We start from the raw sequence: 18,842 nt of genomic DNA on the forward strand, positions 1-18,842 counted from the left end.
TTTTTTTTTTTTTTTTAATATATTAATGCCATCTAACGAACAGGCAGGGACGTGCAGGCAGGCGCAGGCAGCGGCTCCCTGCCCAGCCCGGCCGGGGGCAGGCAGTGCCTGGGGAGGGGGGTCCCCGTGTCCCCCCCAGCCCCAGCCGGCCCCTCTTCTTCCTCGCCACGTAGAAAACGTTTAGAAACACAATTAAAATCCAAAGCCGGGGGGGGGGGGGGCGAGGCTGGGGGGGACAGGGACACCCCCCCCCAGCTCCTACGGCAGCTTGGAGGCACCGCTGGCCCGGGGGGCACTGCCGGCCCCCCCCGCCCTGCAGGGACACAAGTGGGGACACAGCTCAGGACCTGGGGGGGGGACACACAGAGTTCTTGTTGTCCCCCCCAAAAGACAGGGAGGTGAATGGCAATGTCATGGTGGGGGGGACGGGGCAGCAGGACCCCATGTGGCAGAGCCTGGTGGCACTGGGAGGGACACGATACCCGGGGGGGGTCCTAAGCACATAGGGACAGCAGTGACCTGGGGCTTGTCCCTCTGCCCCCTCCCCTGGGGACAAGGGACAGGCAGGTTGGGATGGGGGTGGTGGGACGGGAGGACTGGTGGGACAGAAGGGTGGTTCGACGGGGTGACAGTGCTGGGGTGGGACGGTGACAGGGTGGGACAGCGGTGGCAGGATGGTGTGGTGGTGGGACGAGATGGCTGGATGGGATGGTGGTGGGATGACAGTGGTGAGATGAGATGGTGGTGGGATAGGACAGTGACAAGACAAGATGGTGACAGGATGAGGTGGTGGGATGAGGTGGTGGCTGACTGGGATGGCGGTGGGATGGAACGGGGGAGGCAGGACAGCATGGTGGTGGGACAGTGGCAGGACAGGGTGACAGTAGCAGTGCACCCACCACCCCCCAGGGTCCCACAGCTCCCCCCCCCAGGGCCAGAGGCCCCCCCCACCACCACTCACTTGACGTTGAAGACCATCAGCGGCCGCTCCTCCCGCTTCTGCCAGGGGCTCTTACGGTCGCCCCCTTCGTCCCCCCCCTCGCCCGCCTCCGCCAGCGCCTCTTCCTCGGGGCTGGTCAGGGAGTCGCGGGGGGCTTCGCTGGCGCTGCTGCGCCCGCTGCCCCCCCCTCGCCGCCCCCCACTCCCCGCTTCCAGCAAGGGGGCCAGCGAGCTGTCCTCGGGGGAGGCGACGGGAAGGGGGGGTCGGGTCCCTCCATCCTCGCCCCCACCTCCGACTCCCCGGGGGAGACGGGGTGGGGGCGCGGGGCCGGACCCCCTCTCGCCGCCCTGCAGGTCGATGTAGGAATGCCGGACCTGGGAGGAACGGCCGTCCAAGGAGACGAACCAAGCTCTCGGGGGGGGCGGCCCCCCCAATTCTAATAACTGCTGCCCCGCCAGCGCCTGCAGCTCCCCGTTGAGCTGGGCCACCGCCGACCCGTCCAGCAGCACCGGGATGGCCACCGAGCCGCTCACCGGTTGCGGGGCACGAGTCCCCCCCCAATTTTCCCCATCCTCAAATGGTTGCCCGGAGGTTGGGGGGGGTGGCGGGGCAGCCGTTGCCACCGTCGAACCGGGTCCCCCATCGCTTTCGGGGGGAGCCTCCGGCTCGCCGGGGGCCAGGCGCATGTACCGGGCGGGGATGAGGAGGGTGGGCATCACCCCCCGGTAGACATCCTCCGGCCCCCCACCCCGGTCCAAGGGGCCGCAGAGGAGGAGGGGACCCGGGGGGGCCAGCGAGGGTGGGCGAGGGGGGGGCTCGGGCAGCGGGTGCTCGCTCGGCTGCCCCCCGTAACGGGAAAACACCGGGGGCGAGGGGGGCCGGGGGGGGAAAGCGGGGGTCCCCCGGGGATGCTCATCCGACGGCTGGAGCCCGTCCACCGAGCGGGCGGCCCTGAGGCCGAAGGCTTCGCCGGGGCGCCCATAGTCCTCCGGGGCAGGGGGCTGGCGGCGGCGGGGGGCCAGGGTGCCGGCAGGGGTCCGGGGGCCGGCACGGAGCTGGGGGGGGGCCGGTGGTTGGAAGAAGTCCGGCCGGGCGGTGGGGAGGTCACGGGCCGGGGGGGGTAAACCGGGGGTGGGGAGGTCGGTGTCCCCCCCCGAGGAGGCCGTCTCCAGGTGGCTGCCACCGCAGAGGAGGTCCAGCTGGGACACCGAGGTGGCCTGGTCCCGTCGGGCGGCGTCCAGCGGCCCCGGCAGCGGCAGCTTGCGGTGCTGCGCCCGCGGCTTCAGGCACCGCCGCCTGCGGGGAGACGGCGGCGGGGTCACCCCATGGCGGGGGCGTAGGGGGGTGCTGGGGTCCCCCACCCCACCCACCTCCCTCACCTGCTGTAGGGTGCTACAGGAGGGAGCTGCAGCCAGCTATAGGGCACCCAGGGGTACTGGGAGGTGGTGCACCCCCCGCAAAGACAGCTATAGGGCACCTAGGGGTGCCGGGGGTGGTGGCTCCCCCCATAGCCAGTATAGGGTCGCAGGGGTGCCAGGGAATGCTGGTCCCCCCCTCTATAGCCAGCTATAGGACACCCAAGGGTGCCAGGCGGGCAGCGCCCCCCCCCCCCCCCGCCCCCATACCCAGCTATAGGGTGCCAGGAGGTGCCAGGTGGGTGCTGCCCCCCCATACCAGCTATAGGGTGCCAGATGGGTGCTGCGCCCCCCCCCGCCCATACCCAGCTATAGGATGCCAGGCAGCTGCTGCCCCCTCCCCCCATACCCAGCTATAGCACACCCAAGGGTGCCAGGCGGGCAGTGCCCCCCCCCATACCCGGCTATAGGGTGCCAGGAGGTGCCAGGCGGGTGCTGCCGCCCCATACCCGGCTATAGGATGCCAGGCAGGTGCTGCCTGCCCCCCCCCCATACCCAGCTATAGCACACCCAAGGGTGCCAGGCGGGCAGTGCCCCCCCCGGCCGCGGTCGGGACCCCGAGGGTGCCGGGCAGGGGGTGCTGACCTGCAGTAGTAGATGAGGAGGCAGAGGAGGATGAGGACGAGTAGGGCCAGCGCACCCAGGATGGTGAGGAGGAAGATGGTGTGGTAGGTGGTGATGTCTGTCACGCCCGCTGCCATTGCCACCAGCCCTGGGGGACAGCGGGGTTGGATGGGGCATGGGCACCCCCCCCACCCCCCAGCAAGAGCACCCTGGGGCTGCACCCACCAGCACCCCAGGGGATGGGTGTCCTTCACCCCCCCTCCCACCTGTTCCCCCCCATTCACCCTGGGGTGCTGCCACCCCCCAGAACAGCCCATCCATGGGGACAGGGGCACCCAGGCTGGGGGCACCCATGGGTGTCACCCTACCTGTGCTGGGAGAGGGCAGAGCCGCTGCCCAGTATCCCAACTGGGAGGAGACGAAGGTCCAGTAGAGCTGCCGGCCTTCCTTACGGATCAGCCCCGTCCCGTTACGCACCCACAGCCCTGCAGGGAGACATGTCCGTCCCCCACCCTGGTGGGCTGAGACCCCCCCCAAACTCATCACCCCTGCCGCCGCCATCCCCGGCAGGAGCCGTGCCACCCCCCCCGCCACCCCCCCACCCAGCACTCACCGCTCTTGGGGTCAAACCTCCAGGCCGGCACACTGGTGGCCACCACCGGCCCGGCGTCGGGGGCCAAAGGGACGGACAGATGGACAGGGCCGGCCAGCGGCACCTCCGTCCCGTTCCCAGTGAAGAGATGGACACTGAGAGCCGCCACGGGTGCCAGCTCCAGCCAGGTGGCATTGGCTGCGGGGACAAGTGACGGGGATGTACATATGGGATGACCTCTCGGGGTGTCCCCACCAAGCCCCCCGGTGTCCCCGTACCACTGCCGTCCTGCTCGGCCCCGAGGAAGGCGGGGAAGGCGCGGGCCAGGCTGGGGCCGGTGGCGGCGGTGAGGGACGCGGCGAGCTGGCTGTACGTGGAGCTGCGGGGCAGGCGGGCCGCCCGCCGCGGGAACTGCGCCCACGGCTGCCCCCGGGCACCTGGGGGGGGGGGGGGGAGGGGCAAGGTGGGTGGCAGCACCCAGAGAGGGTGGTGTCACCCCCCCCCCCCATCCCCATCGCTCACCTGGGGATCCCAGGAGGATTTGGACCAGGTCCTCGTAGAGGATGAGGGTGGCGGGGCGCTCGGGGAGCAGGTAGAGGCTGATGGAGGCGTAGACTGCAAGGGAGGGGGTGATGGGGGACCCCAAAAATACCTGCCTGCCCCCCCAAGTTGGGAGGGTGCTGATGGGGGGGGGTGATGGGCCCAGCAGAGCCCAATATCAGGGTGGGTGGGAGGGGGGAATAAGACAGCAAGGGGTGGGATGGACGTGGGGACAGGGATGGGGTCAGGGATGGGGACGGGCAGTGGCAGGCAGCGGGTGGGGGGGCACCCCCTGCACACCCCATCCTTGCACCCCCCCCGCCTCCCAATCCCCGTGTGCCCCCCGCCCTTGCACACCCCCAGTCCTGGCACACCCGTGCACATCCCCAAGCCTTGCACACCCCATGCACCCCAGTCCTTGCAGAACCCCGCACCCCCCCAATTCTTGCAGGCCCCATGCACCCTGATCCTTACACACCCCGAGCCTTGCACACCCCATGCACTCCTACCTTTGCACACACCCCCCGCACCCCAACCCTTGTGCACACCCCCGGTCCCTGCACACCCCCATTCCCTTGCACATCCCAAATCCCCAGCACCCCGCCATCCCCAGCCTTGCCCACCAAATGCACCCCCACCCCTGCACCCCCAGCCCCCCGAGCGCTCCCACATGTCCCACCCCCCCAGCAAGGTGACCCCATCGATGCCACCCTGCGCTCCGCCCCCGCCCCGTGATGGCCCCAGGGACAAGGGCTGGCACCCAGCCCAGGGTGCCACCTCTGGCCCCCCCCATGCCGGGATGGGGGGACTTCGGGGTCACCGGGACATGGCCATCCCCTCCTGAAGGGGCCAGACCCCCCCAAACACCCCTCTGAATGGGACCCCTCTCCCCAAAAGCCCTTTGGGGTCCCCAGAAAGAGACTGGGGTCCCAGTAAAGGACTGGGAGGCCCCAGGAAGGGACTGAGGTCCTAGGAAAGGACTGGGGTCCCCAGGAAGGTATGGGGGGGCTCCCAGGAAGGGATCAAGGGCCTCCCCCATCAAGGGGTTGGGCGCCCCCATAACGGATTGAGGCCTCCAGTAAGGGACCAGTTCCCCCAGTAAGGGGTCAGGGCCCCTGTAAAAGATTGGAGTCCCCCATAAGGAACCAACAACTAACTCCCACAGTGAAGACTCAGGGCCCCCCATAAGGGCTCAGAGCCCCCCAGTAAAGAGTTGGGGTCCCCCATAAGGGCTCAGAGCCCCCCAGTAAGGGGTTGGGGTCTCCCATAAGGGTCCAGAGCCCCTCCAGTAAGGGAATGGGGACCTCCATAAGGGTCAGAGCCCCCAGTAAGGGTTTGGGGTACCCAATAGGAGCTCAGAGCCCCCCCAGTAAGGGGTTAGGGTCCCCCATGAGGGTTCAGAGCCCCCCCCGATAAGGGAATGGGGACCCCCATAAGCATCAGAGCCCCCCCAGTAAGGGGTTGGGGTCCCCGCTACGGGCTCAGAGCCTCCCAGTAAGGGATCAGGGCTGCCCATAAGGGCTCAGAGCCTCCCCAGTAAGGGACTGGGGACCCCCATAAGGGTCAGAGCCCCCAGTAAGGGGCTGGGGACCCCATAAGAGCCGGGGGTCCCAGTCACTCACGCGGCAGCTTGTTGACGCGCCAGGGGACGGAGGCGGTGACGTAGCCACGGCGGGCGGCGGTGACGAGGACCCAGGTGCCCAGGCGGTAGGGGACGGGCAGGACGCCGGCGCCCTCGTGGTCGGTGGTGCCGGCCGCCAGCGAGCTGCGGTTGCCGAAGACCTCCAGGGTGGCCTGGGCCAGCGGGGCCAGCGTCCCGCTCTCGTACACCTGCACCTTCAGCAGCACCTCTGCGGGGACACGGGTGACACGTGGGTGCGGGCACCCCGCATGGCGACGGGTACCCCCCAGCGTGCCCTGCCGATGGGGTGGGGGGCACCATCTCAGCAGGGCAGTGGGACCCATCCCAGTGGATCATGGCCACCACACTCATGGGTCATGGCCACCACCCCAGTTAGGTCCCAGGCACCATCCCAGCAAGACAACGGGCCCCGTCCTGGGGGGCTGTGGGTGTCATCCCTGTGCCCACCCTGTGCCCCGAAGCGGGTGGACGGGGGAGGTTATTCCTCCAGGGTGCCGTGCCCACGCGGGTGGGTGCACCCAGCCGTGTCCCCCCCAAAATCCCCTGCAAGGGGCCAGGCAGGGCCATTCCCCCTCAGGGTGCAGCTCACACGTGTCACGAGTTCAGGGGGTCTCCACCCCAGTGGGCCCCACCAGCAGCCCAGGGGTGGGTCCCCCACCCCAGTCCCCGATGCAGGGCAGGGATGGGCACGGCTTGGGGGGGTCCCCACACACCCCATGCCCCCGGCCCCCCCGTGCCGGCGCCATCCTGCGCATGAGCCCGCAGCCCTTGGCAGCCGGCCCAGCTCGGGTGCTGTCACCCTGGCAACGACCTCCTTCATCCCGCAGCCCCCGGGCACTTTCAGGACCCCGTGTCCCCCCCGGCAGCATCCTGCCCCCCAAAAGCCCCCACACCACTGGGCAACCAAACCTCCCGCCCCCCGCCCAGATGTTGCCCAGATGTGGCAACGGGCGAGGGGAGGAATTTGCAGCAGCTGCTTCAGCGGCGCGCTGGGGTGGGTCGGGACTGGGGGGCGTCCCCCCACATACCGGGGACAGCCAGCACCCGGGGGGCAGGAATGTCCCTGCGGCCACATGCCGGCCACCCGCAGCTGCCGGGGACAGCTGGCACCGACAGCCACCCCCTGGTGTCCCCCGGAGAGAGGGGGCCAGGGTGCCACTCCCCAGCACGGGGGGTAGAGCCCCCCCCACCCCCACCCCCACGGGCACAAGCCCCCCACCATCGCCAAGGGGTCCCCAGCCGGTGGCACAGCCACCACGGGGCATGCTGGCACTCCACTGGCCTCCCAGTTCCTCCCAGTACGACCCCACAGCTCCATGATGGGTGGGCAGGGGGGTGCCAGGCCCTGGGGTGGGAGCGGGACCCAGGCATCCGGCCCCGCGCCCCGTCACCGCTGCCACCCCATGGGGACGGGCACAGGTGACGCCAGCCGGAGAGCTGAGCCAGCGCGGGCAGGATGGGGCTGCGGCCATGGCAGGGTCAGGGACCCCCCCACACCCCACTGCCCCCCATCTCACCCCCCCCGCACACCTCCCCCGGCACAGGGGCCCTGCCAGGAGGGTTTGGGGTGCGGGTGGAGGGTCACGGGGAGCCACGGGGACCCTAAAGTGGCGCGTTGCACCCCAAGGCCCGCCCTGCCTGCCAGGAGCGGGCAGAGGGGCCTGCAATGGGGTGGGTGACTCCCGCACCCCTCCCAGGATGACCCCCCCCCCATTCTGCAGCCCCGGGTGCTGCTCAGGACCCCCACCCGCCATCCTGCACCCCCAAGCTGTGTCCACAACCCCCACCCACCATCCCGCACCCTATGGCCTGGGATCCCCACCCATCACGTTGCACCCCCAGGCTCTGTCCAAAACCCCCCACCCACCCACCATCCTGGCACCCACTGGCCTGGGACCCCCACCCGCCATGTTGCACCCCCTGGAGCTGCCCAGGACCCCCACCCACCATAGTCTGAGACCCCCCCCCTCGCACCCCAGGCTCTCTCCACGACCCCCACCCACCCAATTGCATCCCCAGGTGCTGCCCAGGACCCCCACCCACCCTCCTGCACCCTATGGCCTGGGACCCCCACCCATCGTGTTGCAGCCCCAGCCGCTCCCCAGGACCCCCACCCACCCTCCTGCACCCCCAGCCGCTCCCCAGGACCCCCCCACCCAGCACCCTACACCCGCCGGTGGCCAGAACCGCCCGGGAGGGGGGGGCAGACAGACAGACAGACAGCCGGGGACGGACGGACAGCCGCGGGGGGAGGGGGGGGGCGGGAGGGGGGCCCGACCCCGGCGGGCCGGGGTGGGGCGGGCGGGGATGGGGGATGCAGGGGCCGGCGGGGGTCGGGGTCCCCCGCACACAAAGGCCGCTCTCACCGTGCGCTCCCGGTTCCGCCGCGCCCCGCGCCCGCCGCCCGCCCGCGGCCACCAGCAGCAGCAGCAGCGGCAGCGGCGGCAGGAGGCGGCGGGGCCGCATGGTCGCTCCGCGCCGTTACCCCGCCATGCCCGGCCCGGCCCGCCCGGCCCGGCCCGCTCCGCCCGCCGCCGCCGCGGGGACCGGGCTCCACCTGCCGGTGCCGCCGGGCACGGCCGCCCGCCCCGCCCCGGCCCCGGCCCCCACCCCCGGGCCCACCCCCGGGCCCGCCCCGAGCCCCGGGACCGGCACCGGCATCCCGGGACCGGCCCCGGGACGGGCATCGGCCCCCGGGACCGGCCCCCGGGACCGCACCGGCAACCCGGCACCGACCCCGGTACCAGCGCCGACCCCCATACCCACCCCCGGTACGGCACCAGCATCCCGGGACTGGCCCCCACTACCGGTACCGGCATCCCGGGACTGACCCCGGTACCGGCACCGAGCCCGCTACAGCACCAGCATCGCGGGACTGACCCTGGTACTGGCACCACCCGTCCGTACCGGTACCGGCATTCCGGGAATGACCTTGGTACTGGCGCCACCCGTCCATACTGGCACCGGCATCCCGGGACTGGCCCCGGTACCAGCTCCCGGTACCGCACCAGCAACCCGGCACTGACCCCGGTACCACCACCGGCATCCCAGCACCGCCCCCCCTCCCCCCCCGGGACCACATCAGCATCCCAGGACTGGCACCAGTACCGACACCCACCCCTGGTACCAGCCCCCAGTACCGCACCGACAACCTGGCACTGACCCTGGTACCAGCACCGACCCCGGTACCGGCACCGACCCCCATACCCAGCCCCAGTACGGCACCAGCATCCCGGGACTGGCCCCCACTACTGGTACCGGCATCCCAGGACTGACCCCAGTACCGGCACCGACCCCGGTACAGCACCAGCATCCCGGGACTGGCCCCGGTACCAGCTCCCGGTACCACACAGGCAACCCGGCACTGGCACCCACTGCAGCATGGCACCAGCATCCCGGCACTGACCCCAGTACCACCACTGGCCCCCAGTACTGCACCAGCATCCCAGGACTGACCCCCACTACCAGTACCGGCATCCCGGCACTGACCCCCGGTACCGGCACCCCAACACCACCACCACACCCACCCGCTCCCCACCCTGGCACCCACCCGGTACCAGCCCCCCCTGCCCCCCAGCACCCCCCAGCCAGGCCTGTGCGGAGGCACCCAGGCCTCTTGGGCACCCCAACGGGCACACGGGGGTCCCCAAAAGGCACCCACTGTCCCTATTCACCCCCACCTGTGGCCGGTCCCCTCCCCAGGCCCCCCCGTGGCACAGGCCCTGGGGGGGCACCCCCACATCACCCCACCACGGTGCCAGGCAGAGATTTATTGTCCAGGGGCAGCAGTGGGGTGCTGGAGCCCCTGGGCACCAGGGGTGCTGGGGACATGGAACGTGGGTGCTGTGTCCCACTGGCACCCAGGGGTGCTGGGGATGTGGGGGCTGGGCCAGGGGACATGCTGGGGGGGGCGCAGGGGGACCCCATGGACCCCGCTAGCCCTGGGCACCCCCCGGCTCCTGGGCCTGGCTGGGTGCCAGCTCCTGCATGTCCTCCTCGGCGGGTGGCCGTGTCCTCTTGAAGAATCCCATCTGGAAGCAGGACCCGGTGACAGCCCAGCCCCTGGGGACCCCACAGTGTCACCCCCAGGGGACCCCACCACATCACCCCCAGGGGACCCCATGGCATCACCCCAGGTGCTGCCCCCCACCCTGTGCCTCCCACCTCCCATTTCCTGGGTCCCTCCAGTGCCATCAGGCTCCCACCACCCACTGGTGTCCCCAGTGTCCCCAGTGCCATCGTCCCCGCCCTGCCCACTCACCTTCCACATGAGGAGGATGAGGAGGGTGAGGAGCAGGAGCCCGGCGAGGACCCCCAGCACCACCCACCACACCGGCACGGCCCCCTCGCCCCCAGGGCTGGTGCGCACCACCTCGGTGACAGCCTGCGGAGGGATAGGTGGGTGACATCGCCGCCAGCACAGCCGGTCCCCGTGTCCCCTGTGCCCATGCCAGCCCTACCGTGGCCTCCCCGGCGGGCAGGACGCGGGGCCGGACGCGGTAGGGCATGGCCGAGGTGTTGAACCAGGCTTGCGACTGGATGAGGAACTGCTTCAGGAGGTGCTCCCGCTGGGGACAGACATGGGGACACGTGGGGACACATGGGGACACGTAGGGACGTGGTGTCAGGGGTGCTGGTAGCCAACAGGGCACCCATGACCCCACACCCGGCGTCCCCAGGGCTGCTCTCTGCAGGTACCCAGGGACCACCATGCAGGAGGGTGCTGCATGGACACAGTGCCACCCTGTCCCCAGCAGGGGACAATACCTGCTGTAGTGTGTCCATCCAGAGCAGGGCATGGATGCTCACCAGCGCCCGCTGGTCCTTGGCCAGGCTGGGCACCCAGCAGGCGATGCCCACACACGTGGCGTTGCTGCAGTCCTGCGGGACACGGCGGGCGTCACCCTGACCCCCACCCCGGGGGACACCCCCCCAGCCCCCCGCACCCATCATGGGCTGCAGGTCCCCGGGGAGCACCCGCTCACCACGGGGATGGGCTCCTCCAGCCCGGCACCTGGCGGCTCCTCCACCTCCCTGCGCTCCCGCTGGTGGGTGCCATTTTGGGGTGCTGCGCTCGTGGGCCGGGGGATCTCCAGCTGGAAGGAGATGAGGCGTGGGGGGCACCACCTTGACACCCACCCAGCACCCAGCGGGTGGGCGCCAGTCCCCAGGCAGCACCCTACCTGCTCGGCGTTGAGGTCGGGTGGGTTGGTGCAGTTCATGCCCCCCTCGGTGCCCAGCTCCAGCAGGTAGAGCAGGATGCGGCCGCCCAGCTGGCTGGGGACGGCGAGGCGCAGGGTCACCCCGCTGACGGTGCTGGGACCCTTGTTGTGGAGCTGCGGGAGGGCGGTGAGGTGACACCAGGGAGGGGACAGTCCCCCAGGCACCCATGGGTGCAGCACCCCACCTGGTAGACGTGTTCCACCTTGATGCCATGGTCCTCGAGCCGCCGGCTGCCCTCCACCCTGTGCCAGCTCGCGGGCAGCACCGTGGTGGCAGGCAGGGAGTTGCTGGCAGGAGAGGGGGGTCAGTGTCACGCCGTGGCCCCCCCGGTCTCCCGTGGCCCCCCAGACCCTCACCCTCGCAGCTCCATCGCCGCCTGCGCCTCCACGGGCACCGTCACCGACGCGTTGGCGGGGCTGGGGCTGTTCTTGCTGCGGGGACACGGTGGGGTAAGTTTGGGGACACACTGAGGCCACCAAGTCCCAGGTGCCCGGGTCCCAGTGGTGGGCAGGGGGCGGGGGGACAGGGGGCTGGCACGGTGTCACCTCCGCAACTGGAGCTGGAAGGTGATGGCATCGCCCATGTCCTCCAGCCCGGACACGCTCAGCTCCATGTCCACGGTGATCTGGGGGGGGTCAGCGAGAGGGTGGGTGGGTGACCGACCACCGCCGGCCGTGCCCAGCCCCGGCGCCAGGGTGCTGGGCTCGGGGGGGGACCCCACATCCCCTTACCCTGGCGCCCGCTTTCATGGGGTTGCCCAACTCGCAGAGCACCACGTGGCTCCCGTTCTCCTTCCTGGGGTTGCAGCTCAGCTTCTCCTGCCCCTACGGGTTGGGGACACAGGGCGGGGGGGTGACACATGGACCCCCCCCATGCACCAACCACCCTGGGGACCCACATGGTCCGAGGGCCTGATCCCGGGGCACCGCTGGCACCCAGCACCCCTGGGCACCCCCACGGAGGGTGGTGGCCACCAAGGGCAGGGCGTGAGCCCCCCAGCCCAGGCACCCCTGGCACTCACCGCCACTGGGCACCCCCACGGAGGGTGGTGGCCACCAAGGGCAGGGCATGGGCCCCCCCACCCTGGGCACCCTGGGCACCCTGGGCACCCTGGCACCCAGCACCCCTGGGCACCCACACAGAGGGTGGTGGCCACCAAGGGGAGGGTGTAAGCCCCCCCCAGCCCTGGCCCCCCTGGCACCCCGCTGCTGGGCACCCACCAGGATGCTGCTGCGGGCCGCCTGGTAGTGGGTGCCGGGGGGCAGCTGCACCCGCAGCTCGGCCTCGAAGGCTCCTTCGCCCATGTTGCTGGCGACGGCACGCAGGCGCAGCACGGCCTCCGCCCCGATGAGCAGGCGCCTGCTGGGCCTTGGGGGGGGACACGGGGACAGGGGTCAGCACCCTGAGGGGACAGCGGGCACCCACCCTCGCCCACCTGGGCGCTCACGTGTTGGCAGCCAGGTGGAGGTCGGGGACGCAGAGGTTGTCCTCGCCGCAGTCCTCCAGTATGATGTGGGTCTGGGGGGGGACAGGGGGACGGTGCGGGGTGCGGGATGGGGAATCACTGGGGACAACAGGAGGTAGAGAGGGGACATGCAGGGGAGGTGGTGGGGACAGCAGGGCAGATCCCGGGGGGATATTGGGGACAGTAGGGGGTACTGGGGGGACATCCCGGGAAGGGACTGGTGACAGTGGGGGGTACTGGGAGGACATCATGGGGAGGGATTGGGGACAGTGGGGTGTACTGGGGGGACATCATGGGGAGGGATTGGGGACAGTGTGGGGTACAGAGGGGACATCCCGGGAAGGGACTGGTGACAGAAGCAGGCACTGGGGGCACACCCCAAGGAGGGAGCAGGGACAGACGGGGGGACATCCCGGGGAGGGGTTGGGGACACAGGGGTTTGGTCGGGGGGACATGCCAGGGAGCAACTGGGGACAGCAGGGAGGGCAGGGAGCACATCCCAGGGGGGTACTGGGGACTGGAGGGACACCCTGAGGAGGGAGCAGGGACATCAGGGAGGCAGGGGGGACATCCCGCAGAGACGCTGGGGACAGCAGGGAGGGCAGGGGCTATGTCCCGGGGAGGGGCTGGGGACAGTGGGGCCAGGCTGGGGACTGTGGGGCCGGAGCACAGCAGTGGCAGCGGGTGCCCCGGGCTGGGGCTACCCACACGTGCCCGGGCCCAGCCGTGGGGACGTGCCCACCCGGGGCACGCGGCGATGTCCCCAGCTCAGCCGCGTCCCCCCTACCTGCGCGTGCACCAGGGTGTCCCCGTAGAGCACCAGCCCCGGGCCCCCCCCGGGCAGCGCCAGGCTCAGGCTCAGGGCGACCGGGCTCAGCTTGTCCTTGAAGTCGGCCTCGTCCTGGGGGCACCCATGGGCAAAGCACCCCAGTGGGCACCCCGCACCCACCACCCCGCCCCGGGACCCCCACCTGCCCCCCACTGCTGTCCCCATCCCTGTCCCCATCCTCCCTGGCTGGAAATGTCACTGTCCCCATCCCTGTCCCCATCCTGGCTAGGGATGCCACTGTCCCTATCCCTGTCCCCCACCCTCCCTGGCTGGGGACACCACTGTCCCCATCCCTGTCCCCCACGCTCCCTGGCTGGGGATGCCACTGTCCCTGTCCCTGTCCCCATCCTGGCTGGGGATGCCACTGTCCCCACCCACGCCAGCCCATGCTGGCAGCATCCCCATACCCGCAGGTAGGCGGTGAGGTTGTGGCACAGCGGGGGTGACCCTGGGGCCAGCACCAGCACGTCGTGCCAGGACGACTGGTGGCCCTGCAGCATCAGGACCCTCCGGGACAGCTTGGGCTTCAGCCGGTCCAGCTGCAGCTCGGCGTCGAGGCCTGGCAGGGCACAGCAGGCGGGGGGGGGCATGGCAGCGGTGCCACCCCAGCGATGCCCCTTGTCCCCCCAGAGTGACGCTGGCACTCACGGATTCTCTGGGGGATGCGCTGGCCCGTCACGCTGACGCACAGCACCACGGAGAAGCTGCAAGGGGACAGCACCCAGGGGTGCTCAGGGACCTGCTGCCGTCCCCGGGGCGATGTCCCCACGCCGGTGGTCTCCCCACAGAGGTGTCCCCACGGCGGTGTCCCTATGGCTGTGTCCCCATCACATGGCTCACCAGCTGACGTGGGTGCTGGATCCAGGCAGGACACATGCCAGGATCTCGGGGTTCAGCCCATCGGGGACACTCAGCTGGGTCCGAGCCACCACCACAGGCTGTCCCCTGGGACACGGGGACAGACCTGAGGTGCCAAGGACCCGGGCAGGGACCCCCCGGGCCGTGCTGCCACCGGAGCCGGTGGGACGGGCACTCACTGGTACACGGCCACCTTGGCTGCCCCGTAAGCCCCCACCAGCAGATCTGTGGGGACAAGCAGGGGGTCGGTGACGGGGTGGGTGGCACCGGGGTGGCACTGGGGTGGCACTGGGGTGGCATGGCAGTGGCCACACGGCGGGGCCGTACCCGGGTAGCCGTTGCTGTCCAGGTCGGTGGCACCACGCAGGGCGAAGCCGAAGGCGGCCGGGCCGGGGAAGGGGCTGTCGAGGCGCTGGGTGGGCACCGGCATCAAACCCTCGCTCTGCCCGCGGAAGATGAAGACCTGCCCGCTGCCACCGTCACCCCCCAACGGGGCACCCACGGCCACGTCTGGGGACACAGGGACATGAGCACCCACCGGGTGCCCCATCCCAGCACCACCACCTGCCCAGGTGCTCCTGCCTCAGTTTCCCCAATGCTTTAGACCGGGCACCGGGGCAGGGGGTGGCACATCCCCTGGCACAGCCCCCCCTCCCCCGTGCCAGGCCGGTGTTACCGCCGTAGCCGTCCTTGTCCAGGTCCCCGAGGCTGGCGATGGCGGCGGCGAAGCGGCCGTAGGGGTGGGTGCCCGTCAGGGTCTGGGGGGGCCGGGTGAGGGGGCGTTGCCCCCCGCCCAGGTAGAGGTAGAGGCGTCCCACCTCGCTGCGCTGGCCGTCGGGGCGCCGGGCCATGTAGAGCGGGGCACCCACCAGCACGTCGTCCTGCCTGCGCCCGGCATGGGGGTCAGGGTCCCCGGGTTTGGGGACTGATGGCACCCAGGGGTGCACCAGGCAGGGGGCAGCACCCCAGGGTGCCCCCATGGAGGATTGAGGGTGGGGGACAAAGTCCTGGCTCTCACCCATCCCCGTTGACATCGGCCACGGCCACCGTGTGCCCGAAGTAAGATGCCACCTGGAAAGGGGCAGGGTGGGGGGTGGCACTGGGCCAGGAGCACCGTGGGGTGTGCGGGGTGATGGGGGGTGGGGTGAGGGGGGCAGGTGGGTGCTGGGGGGTGCCGGGGTGCTATGGGGTGGTGGAGCACCGAGGGGGGCTGGGTGCTCTGGGGTGACGGGGCAATGGTCAGGGTGGCGGTGGGCACCATGGGGTGCCGGAGGGGGGCAGTGGTGTAAGGGGGGCACTGGGGGCAGTAGAGGAGGCACTGGGGGTGAGGGGGCAGTGGGGCAGGGTGCTGTGGGTGCTGGGGGGTGGTAGGGCGGTGGGGCAGGGTGCCATGGGGTGCCGGCACGGGGCAGGGGGGTACCTGCTCGCTGGCGATGCCGTGCAGCTGGCGCAGGGTCACCCCCACACTGAAGATCTCCACCTGCGAGAGCAGCGTCAGGCCTCGTCCCCATCCCCGTCCCCCTCCCGGGGTGCCACCCCGGGGTTCCCAGCCACAGCGGTGTCCCCGCCACCGGGCACCCCCACACAGCCGGGCAGCGGGCACCGGGCACCTCTCACCTCGCCCTTCGTGTCACTCTTGTTGGGGACCCCCACCACGTACTCTGCGGGGGAGGAGAGCCCTGAGTGCCCCCGCCGTGGCACTGGGGTGGGCATGGGGATACCCCTGGCACCGGGGTGGGCATGGCGGCACAGAGACAACAGGACTCCTGAGCTGGCACAGCCCGTGTCCCGGAGCCCATGGGAGGGGAGGGCACCCTGGGGCCCCAGGTGCCCAGGGCCTGTCCCCACCCCGCAGGCGGCCCTGGCCCCCACGCCCGCCTGGCCATACCTTTGGTTTTGGGATTGCCATCGAACTCGCCCACTGCCACCGAGTACCCTGCGAGGAGACAGGCACCAGTGACCCCTGCCGTGCCCCGGCACGAGCCAGCCATGGGGCCGGGCTGCCCCACGCCCGCTGCTCACCCAGGTACCCGTCCCTGTAGGCCCTGGACGTCAGCTCCTCCGTGGGGCGGCCCGGGCGCTCCGGCCACAGCAGGGACTTGCCGTGGAAGCGGGTCAGGATGGCGTCCACCTCCACCGAGTACAGGAGCCCTGGGGGACACCAGGACGGGCACCGGTGCTGGCAGGGCGCCCGTTGGCACCCGCCCCGGGCTGCCAGTGCCGCTGCAGGTGGCACCTACGGGGGTGCCCCATCCTGGGTGCCCTCCTCCCGCCGTGCCCACCCAAAGGTGGGTACCCCGGCACTGGCCAGCCTGGGTGGCAGCGCCTGGCAAGCAGGACTCACCCATGAAGTAGTACCCGCCGGGGGCACCCAGCACCAGCATGCCGTCCTGCGGGATGAGCTGGCGTCAGCATCCACCCCGGGGCACCCCCACCCAAGCATCCCCCCCAAGCATCCCCTTCCCTGGCACCCCCACCCCAACACCCTCACCCCAGATCCCCACCCAAGCATCCCCCACCCTGACACCCCCACCTGAGCATCCCCATTCCAGCATCCCCCAGCCAACACCTGCACCCAGGTACCACCCCGGCCACACCCTCTGCGTCCCCAGTGACATCCCCACTGGCATCCCTGGGGGCACCGCAGGCACGCCACCCCCCAAGCACCCCAAGCACCCATCTCACCGGGGTGACAGCCGCGCTGAAGCCGATCTCACAGTAGCGCTTGTCGTAGGCTGCAGGCACAGGGCAGGGTCAGACCGACCAGGGGTGGGGGGCACCCGCCGCCCCCACCCACCCACCCTCACCATAGTAGCTCTCCTGGTAGGTGCTGGCCATGAGCTGGTCGCGGCAGGGCGAGTACCAGGCGACGCGGCGCAGCCCGGGGGCACCCACGAAGCAGGCACCCGTCGGGGTGCGGAAAGCCTCTTGTTGCCCGTCCATCGCGTTCCAGTGCTGCAGCGGGGCACAGGCCTGGGGACAGGGACGGGGACGGGAACAGGGTGGGTGCCCACCCCGCCGCCACCCAAGGGTGCCCACCCACCCGCCGGGTGCACCCACCACCAGTTTGCCGTTCCAGCTGGTGACTGACGCCCCCAGCCACTGGTGCGACTTGTAGGTGTGGAGCTCCAAGGTGTTTTGGGTCTCGGTCTCGTCCCCTGGGGGAGCGGAAGATGGGGAGCGTGCTGGTCGGTGGCCCCCCCGCGCCCACCCGCCACCCATGGCACCCACGCACCTGCGGTGTCGATGGGGAGGGGCTGGCAGGGGGTGGTCTCGTTGGCGGTCTCGTTGGCGGGCCAGGAGCAGAGGAAGACAGCGCCGGGCTGAGCCACGCCGGGCTGGGAGGTGTTGGCGCGGGGGGCCCCCACCACCACGCTGGGCCTGGGGCGGGCAGAGCGGGTGTTGGGGTGGGGGGAACGGGTGCTGTGCCTGGGCCCGGCACCCTGGTGTCTCCCTACCTGCCCTCGGTCATGTGGAAATCCAGGGCGAAGCCGAAATAGCTGCCGGGGGGTCCCTCGTACACAGTGCGGGGGTCCCGGAGGAGCTGGAGGGCGGGGGCCGAGCGCAGCCCCCCGAGGAGCAGCAGGGCCCGGAGCAGGGCGGCAGCGCTGGCGGCAGCCCCCATCACCTCTCCGAAATGCGGCCGGCGGCCCCAGCACAGCCCAACCCTGCGTGTCCCCTGCTTATCTCAGGGGACACAGCTGGGGACAGGGACGGGGGGGACGGGGGACACAGGAAGGGCCCCCCCGCAGGCACAGCCGCTCCTGCCAGGGAGCCAGAGGGGTATGGGGGTGCGGGGGGACGCGCTACTCTTGGCCGGAGGATGGAGGGGGCTGGCGTGGCTGCCAGAGGGGGGCAGGGGGTGGCAGTGCCACGGGGGACACAGCAAGCGGCTGGGGGGGACACGGCCATGGCGGGAAGCAGCACGACAGCCTGCGCCCGCCACCCTCCTTCCGCCGGAGACCGGGGCTGAAACCGTGGGTTGCCTATCTCGGGGCACAGGCGGCCACAGCCCGGCCAGCGGAAGCGTGGCAGGGAGGGGGGACAGCCATGGGGCACAGGGGCCCCGTCCATCGTCCCCCAGGGTCCCCTCTGCAACCGGACGGAGCAAACGGCCCCGGTGGCAGGGCGGGGGGACAGCCCCAGCCAAGCGAACAAGGGGGGGGTCCTTGTCCTCGGCGGAGGTGCCACGTCGGGTCTCCGGCGGCTGCTGGGGACCAGCCCTGCCGCGATGGCCGCGGAGCCGCTCGGCCGAACCCACGTGGCCCCTTCGGCTTCACCCACTTGCGGAGTTAAATTAACGCACTTGGTTATGGCCACTCGAGCTGCCGGGAGCCAGCGGAAGCCTCGGCAGGGAGAGGCACCGGAGCCAGCCCCCTGCGGCAGGCGACCCCTGCCTCCCGGCTGCCGCGGAATAGCTGCCATCAGAAACCGGTGGGATTTGCCCAAAACCGGGGCTCTGAAGGGTGGGAAGGGTTTAGCCGAGCCCGGCTCAGCTCCCTGCCCCTGGGAGAGGCCAGCTGAGCACAGGGGTCTGCGCTAAGCGGCAGCTGCTCCTCTTCGGGAGGTCTCTTCCCAGCTGAAACCCGCACCAGGCTGCTTTCAGGTTAACTCTTCTTTCTTTCCCCCACCAAATCACTTATTTTCCCGTTTCTTGCAACACTTCCACGTCGCCATCCACCCAGCCAACCAGGTCCAGGGCCCCCCAAGAGAGGACAGCCCAGGCAAAGGCAGGTTGCATCCCGTACCCCAACCTTGGCAACATTCAGGGCTT

The 18,842-nt window shown here is 70.9% G+C and overlaps 2 protein-coding genes across 3 annotated transcripts; both read right to left on the bottom strand.

The window, feature by feature from the left end:
- Positions 1–15: 15 nt before the first annotated feature.
- On the bottom strand, positions 16–8,298 carry FAM171A2 (family with sequence similarity 171 member A2). Of its 2 annotated transcripts, none has more exons than XM_087770112.1 (9): positions 8,060–8,298; positions 5,674–5,901; positions 4,034–4,126; positions 3,790–3,948; positions 3,533–3,709; positions 3,288–3,404; positions 2,941–3,067; positions 962–2,236; positions 16–313 (listed from the first exon to the last, which is right to left on the bottom strand). In XM_087770112.1, the coding sequence occupies exons 1-9, from the start codon at positions 8,157–8,159 to the stop codon at positions 259–261; spliced, it is 2,331 nt and encodes a 776-aa protein (XP_087626238.1). In that variant the 5' UTR covers positions 8,160–8,298; the 3' UTR covers positions 16–258. The 2 variants fall into 2 exon arrangements, with proteins under 2 accessions (XP_087626238.1, XP_087626239.1); XM_087770113.1 differs by having other exon boundaries at positions 285–347.
- Positions 8,299–9,496: 1,198 nt separating this feature from the next.
- On the bottom strand, positions 9,497–17,729 carry ITGA2B (integrin subunit alpha 2b). Its single transcript, XM_087770448.1, has 30 exons — positions 17,527–17,729; positions 17,304–17,449; positions 17,129–17,226; positions 16,876–17,041; positions 16,754–16,803; positions 16,413–16,458; positions 16,091–16,219; positions 15,957–16,004; positions 15,686–15,729; positions 15,489–15,548; positions 15,087–15,139; positions 14,745–14,953; positions 14,396–14,578; positions 14,248–14,293; positions 14,051–14,155; positions 13,859–13,914; positions 13,618–13,769; positions 13,169–13,282; positions 12,364–12,434; positions 12,137–12,284; positions 11,648–11,740; positions 11,462–11,541; positions 11,273–11,347; positions 11,101–11,203; positions 10,877–11,029; positions 10,679–10,789; positions 10,461–10,574; positions 10,154–10,261; positions 9,955–10,077; positions 9,497–9,724 (listed from the first exon to the last, which is right to left on the bottom strand). The coding sequence occupies exons 1-30, from the start codon at positions 17,691–17,693 to the stop codon at positions 9,629–9,631; spliced, it is 3,147 nt and encodes a 1,048-aa protein (XP_087626574.1). The 5' UTR covers positions 17,694–17,729; the 3' UTR covers positions 9,497–9,628.
- Between the last annotated feature and the right edge of the window lie 1,113 nt (positions 17,730–18,842).

The sequence above is a fragment of the Nipponia nippon genome, unplaced genomic scaffold (genome assembly GCF_047370975.1).
Source record: "Nipponia nippon isolate SJK-2023a ecotype South Korea unplaced genomic scaffold, ASM4737097v1 scaffold_32, whole genome shotgun sequence".
Taxonomy (NCBI): Eukaryota; Metazoa; Chordata; class Aves; order Pelecaniformes; family Threskiornithidae; genus Nipponia; species Nipponia nippon.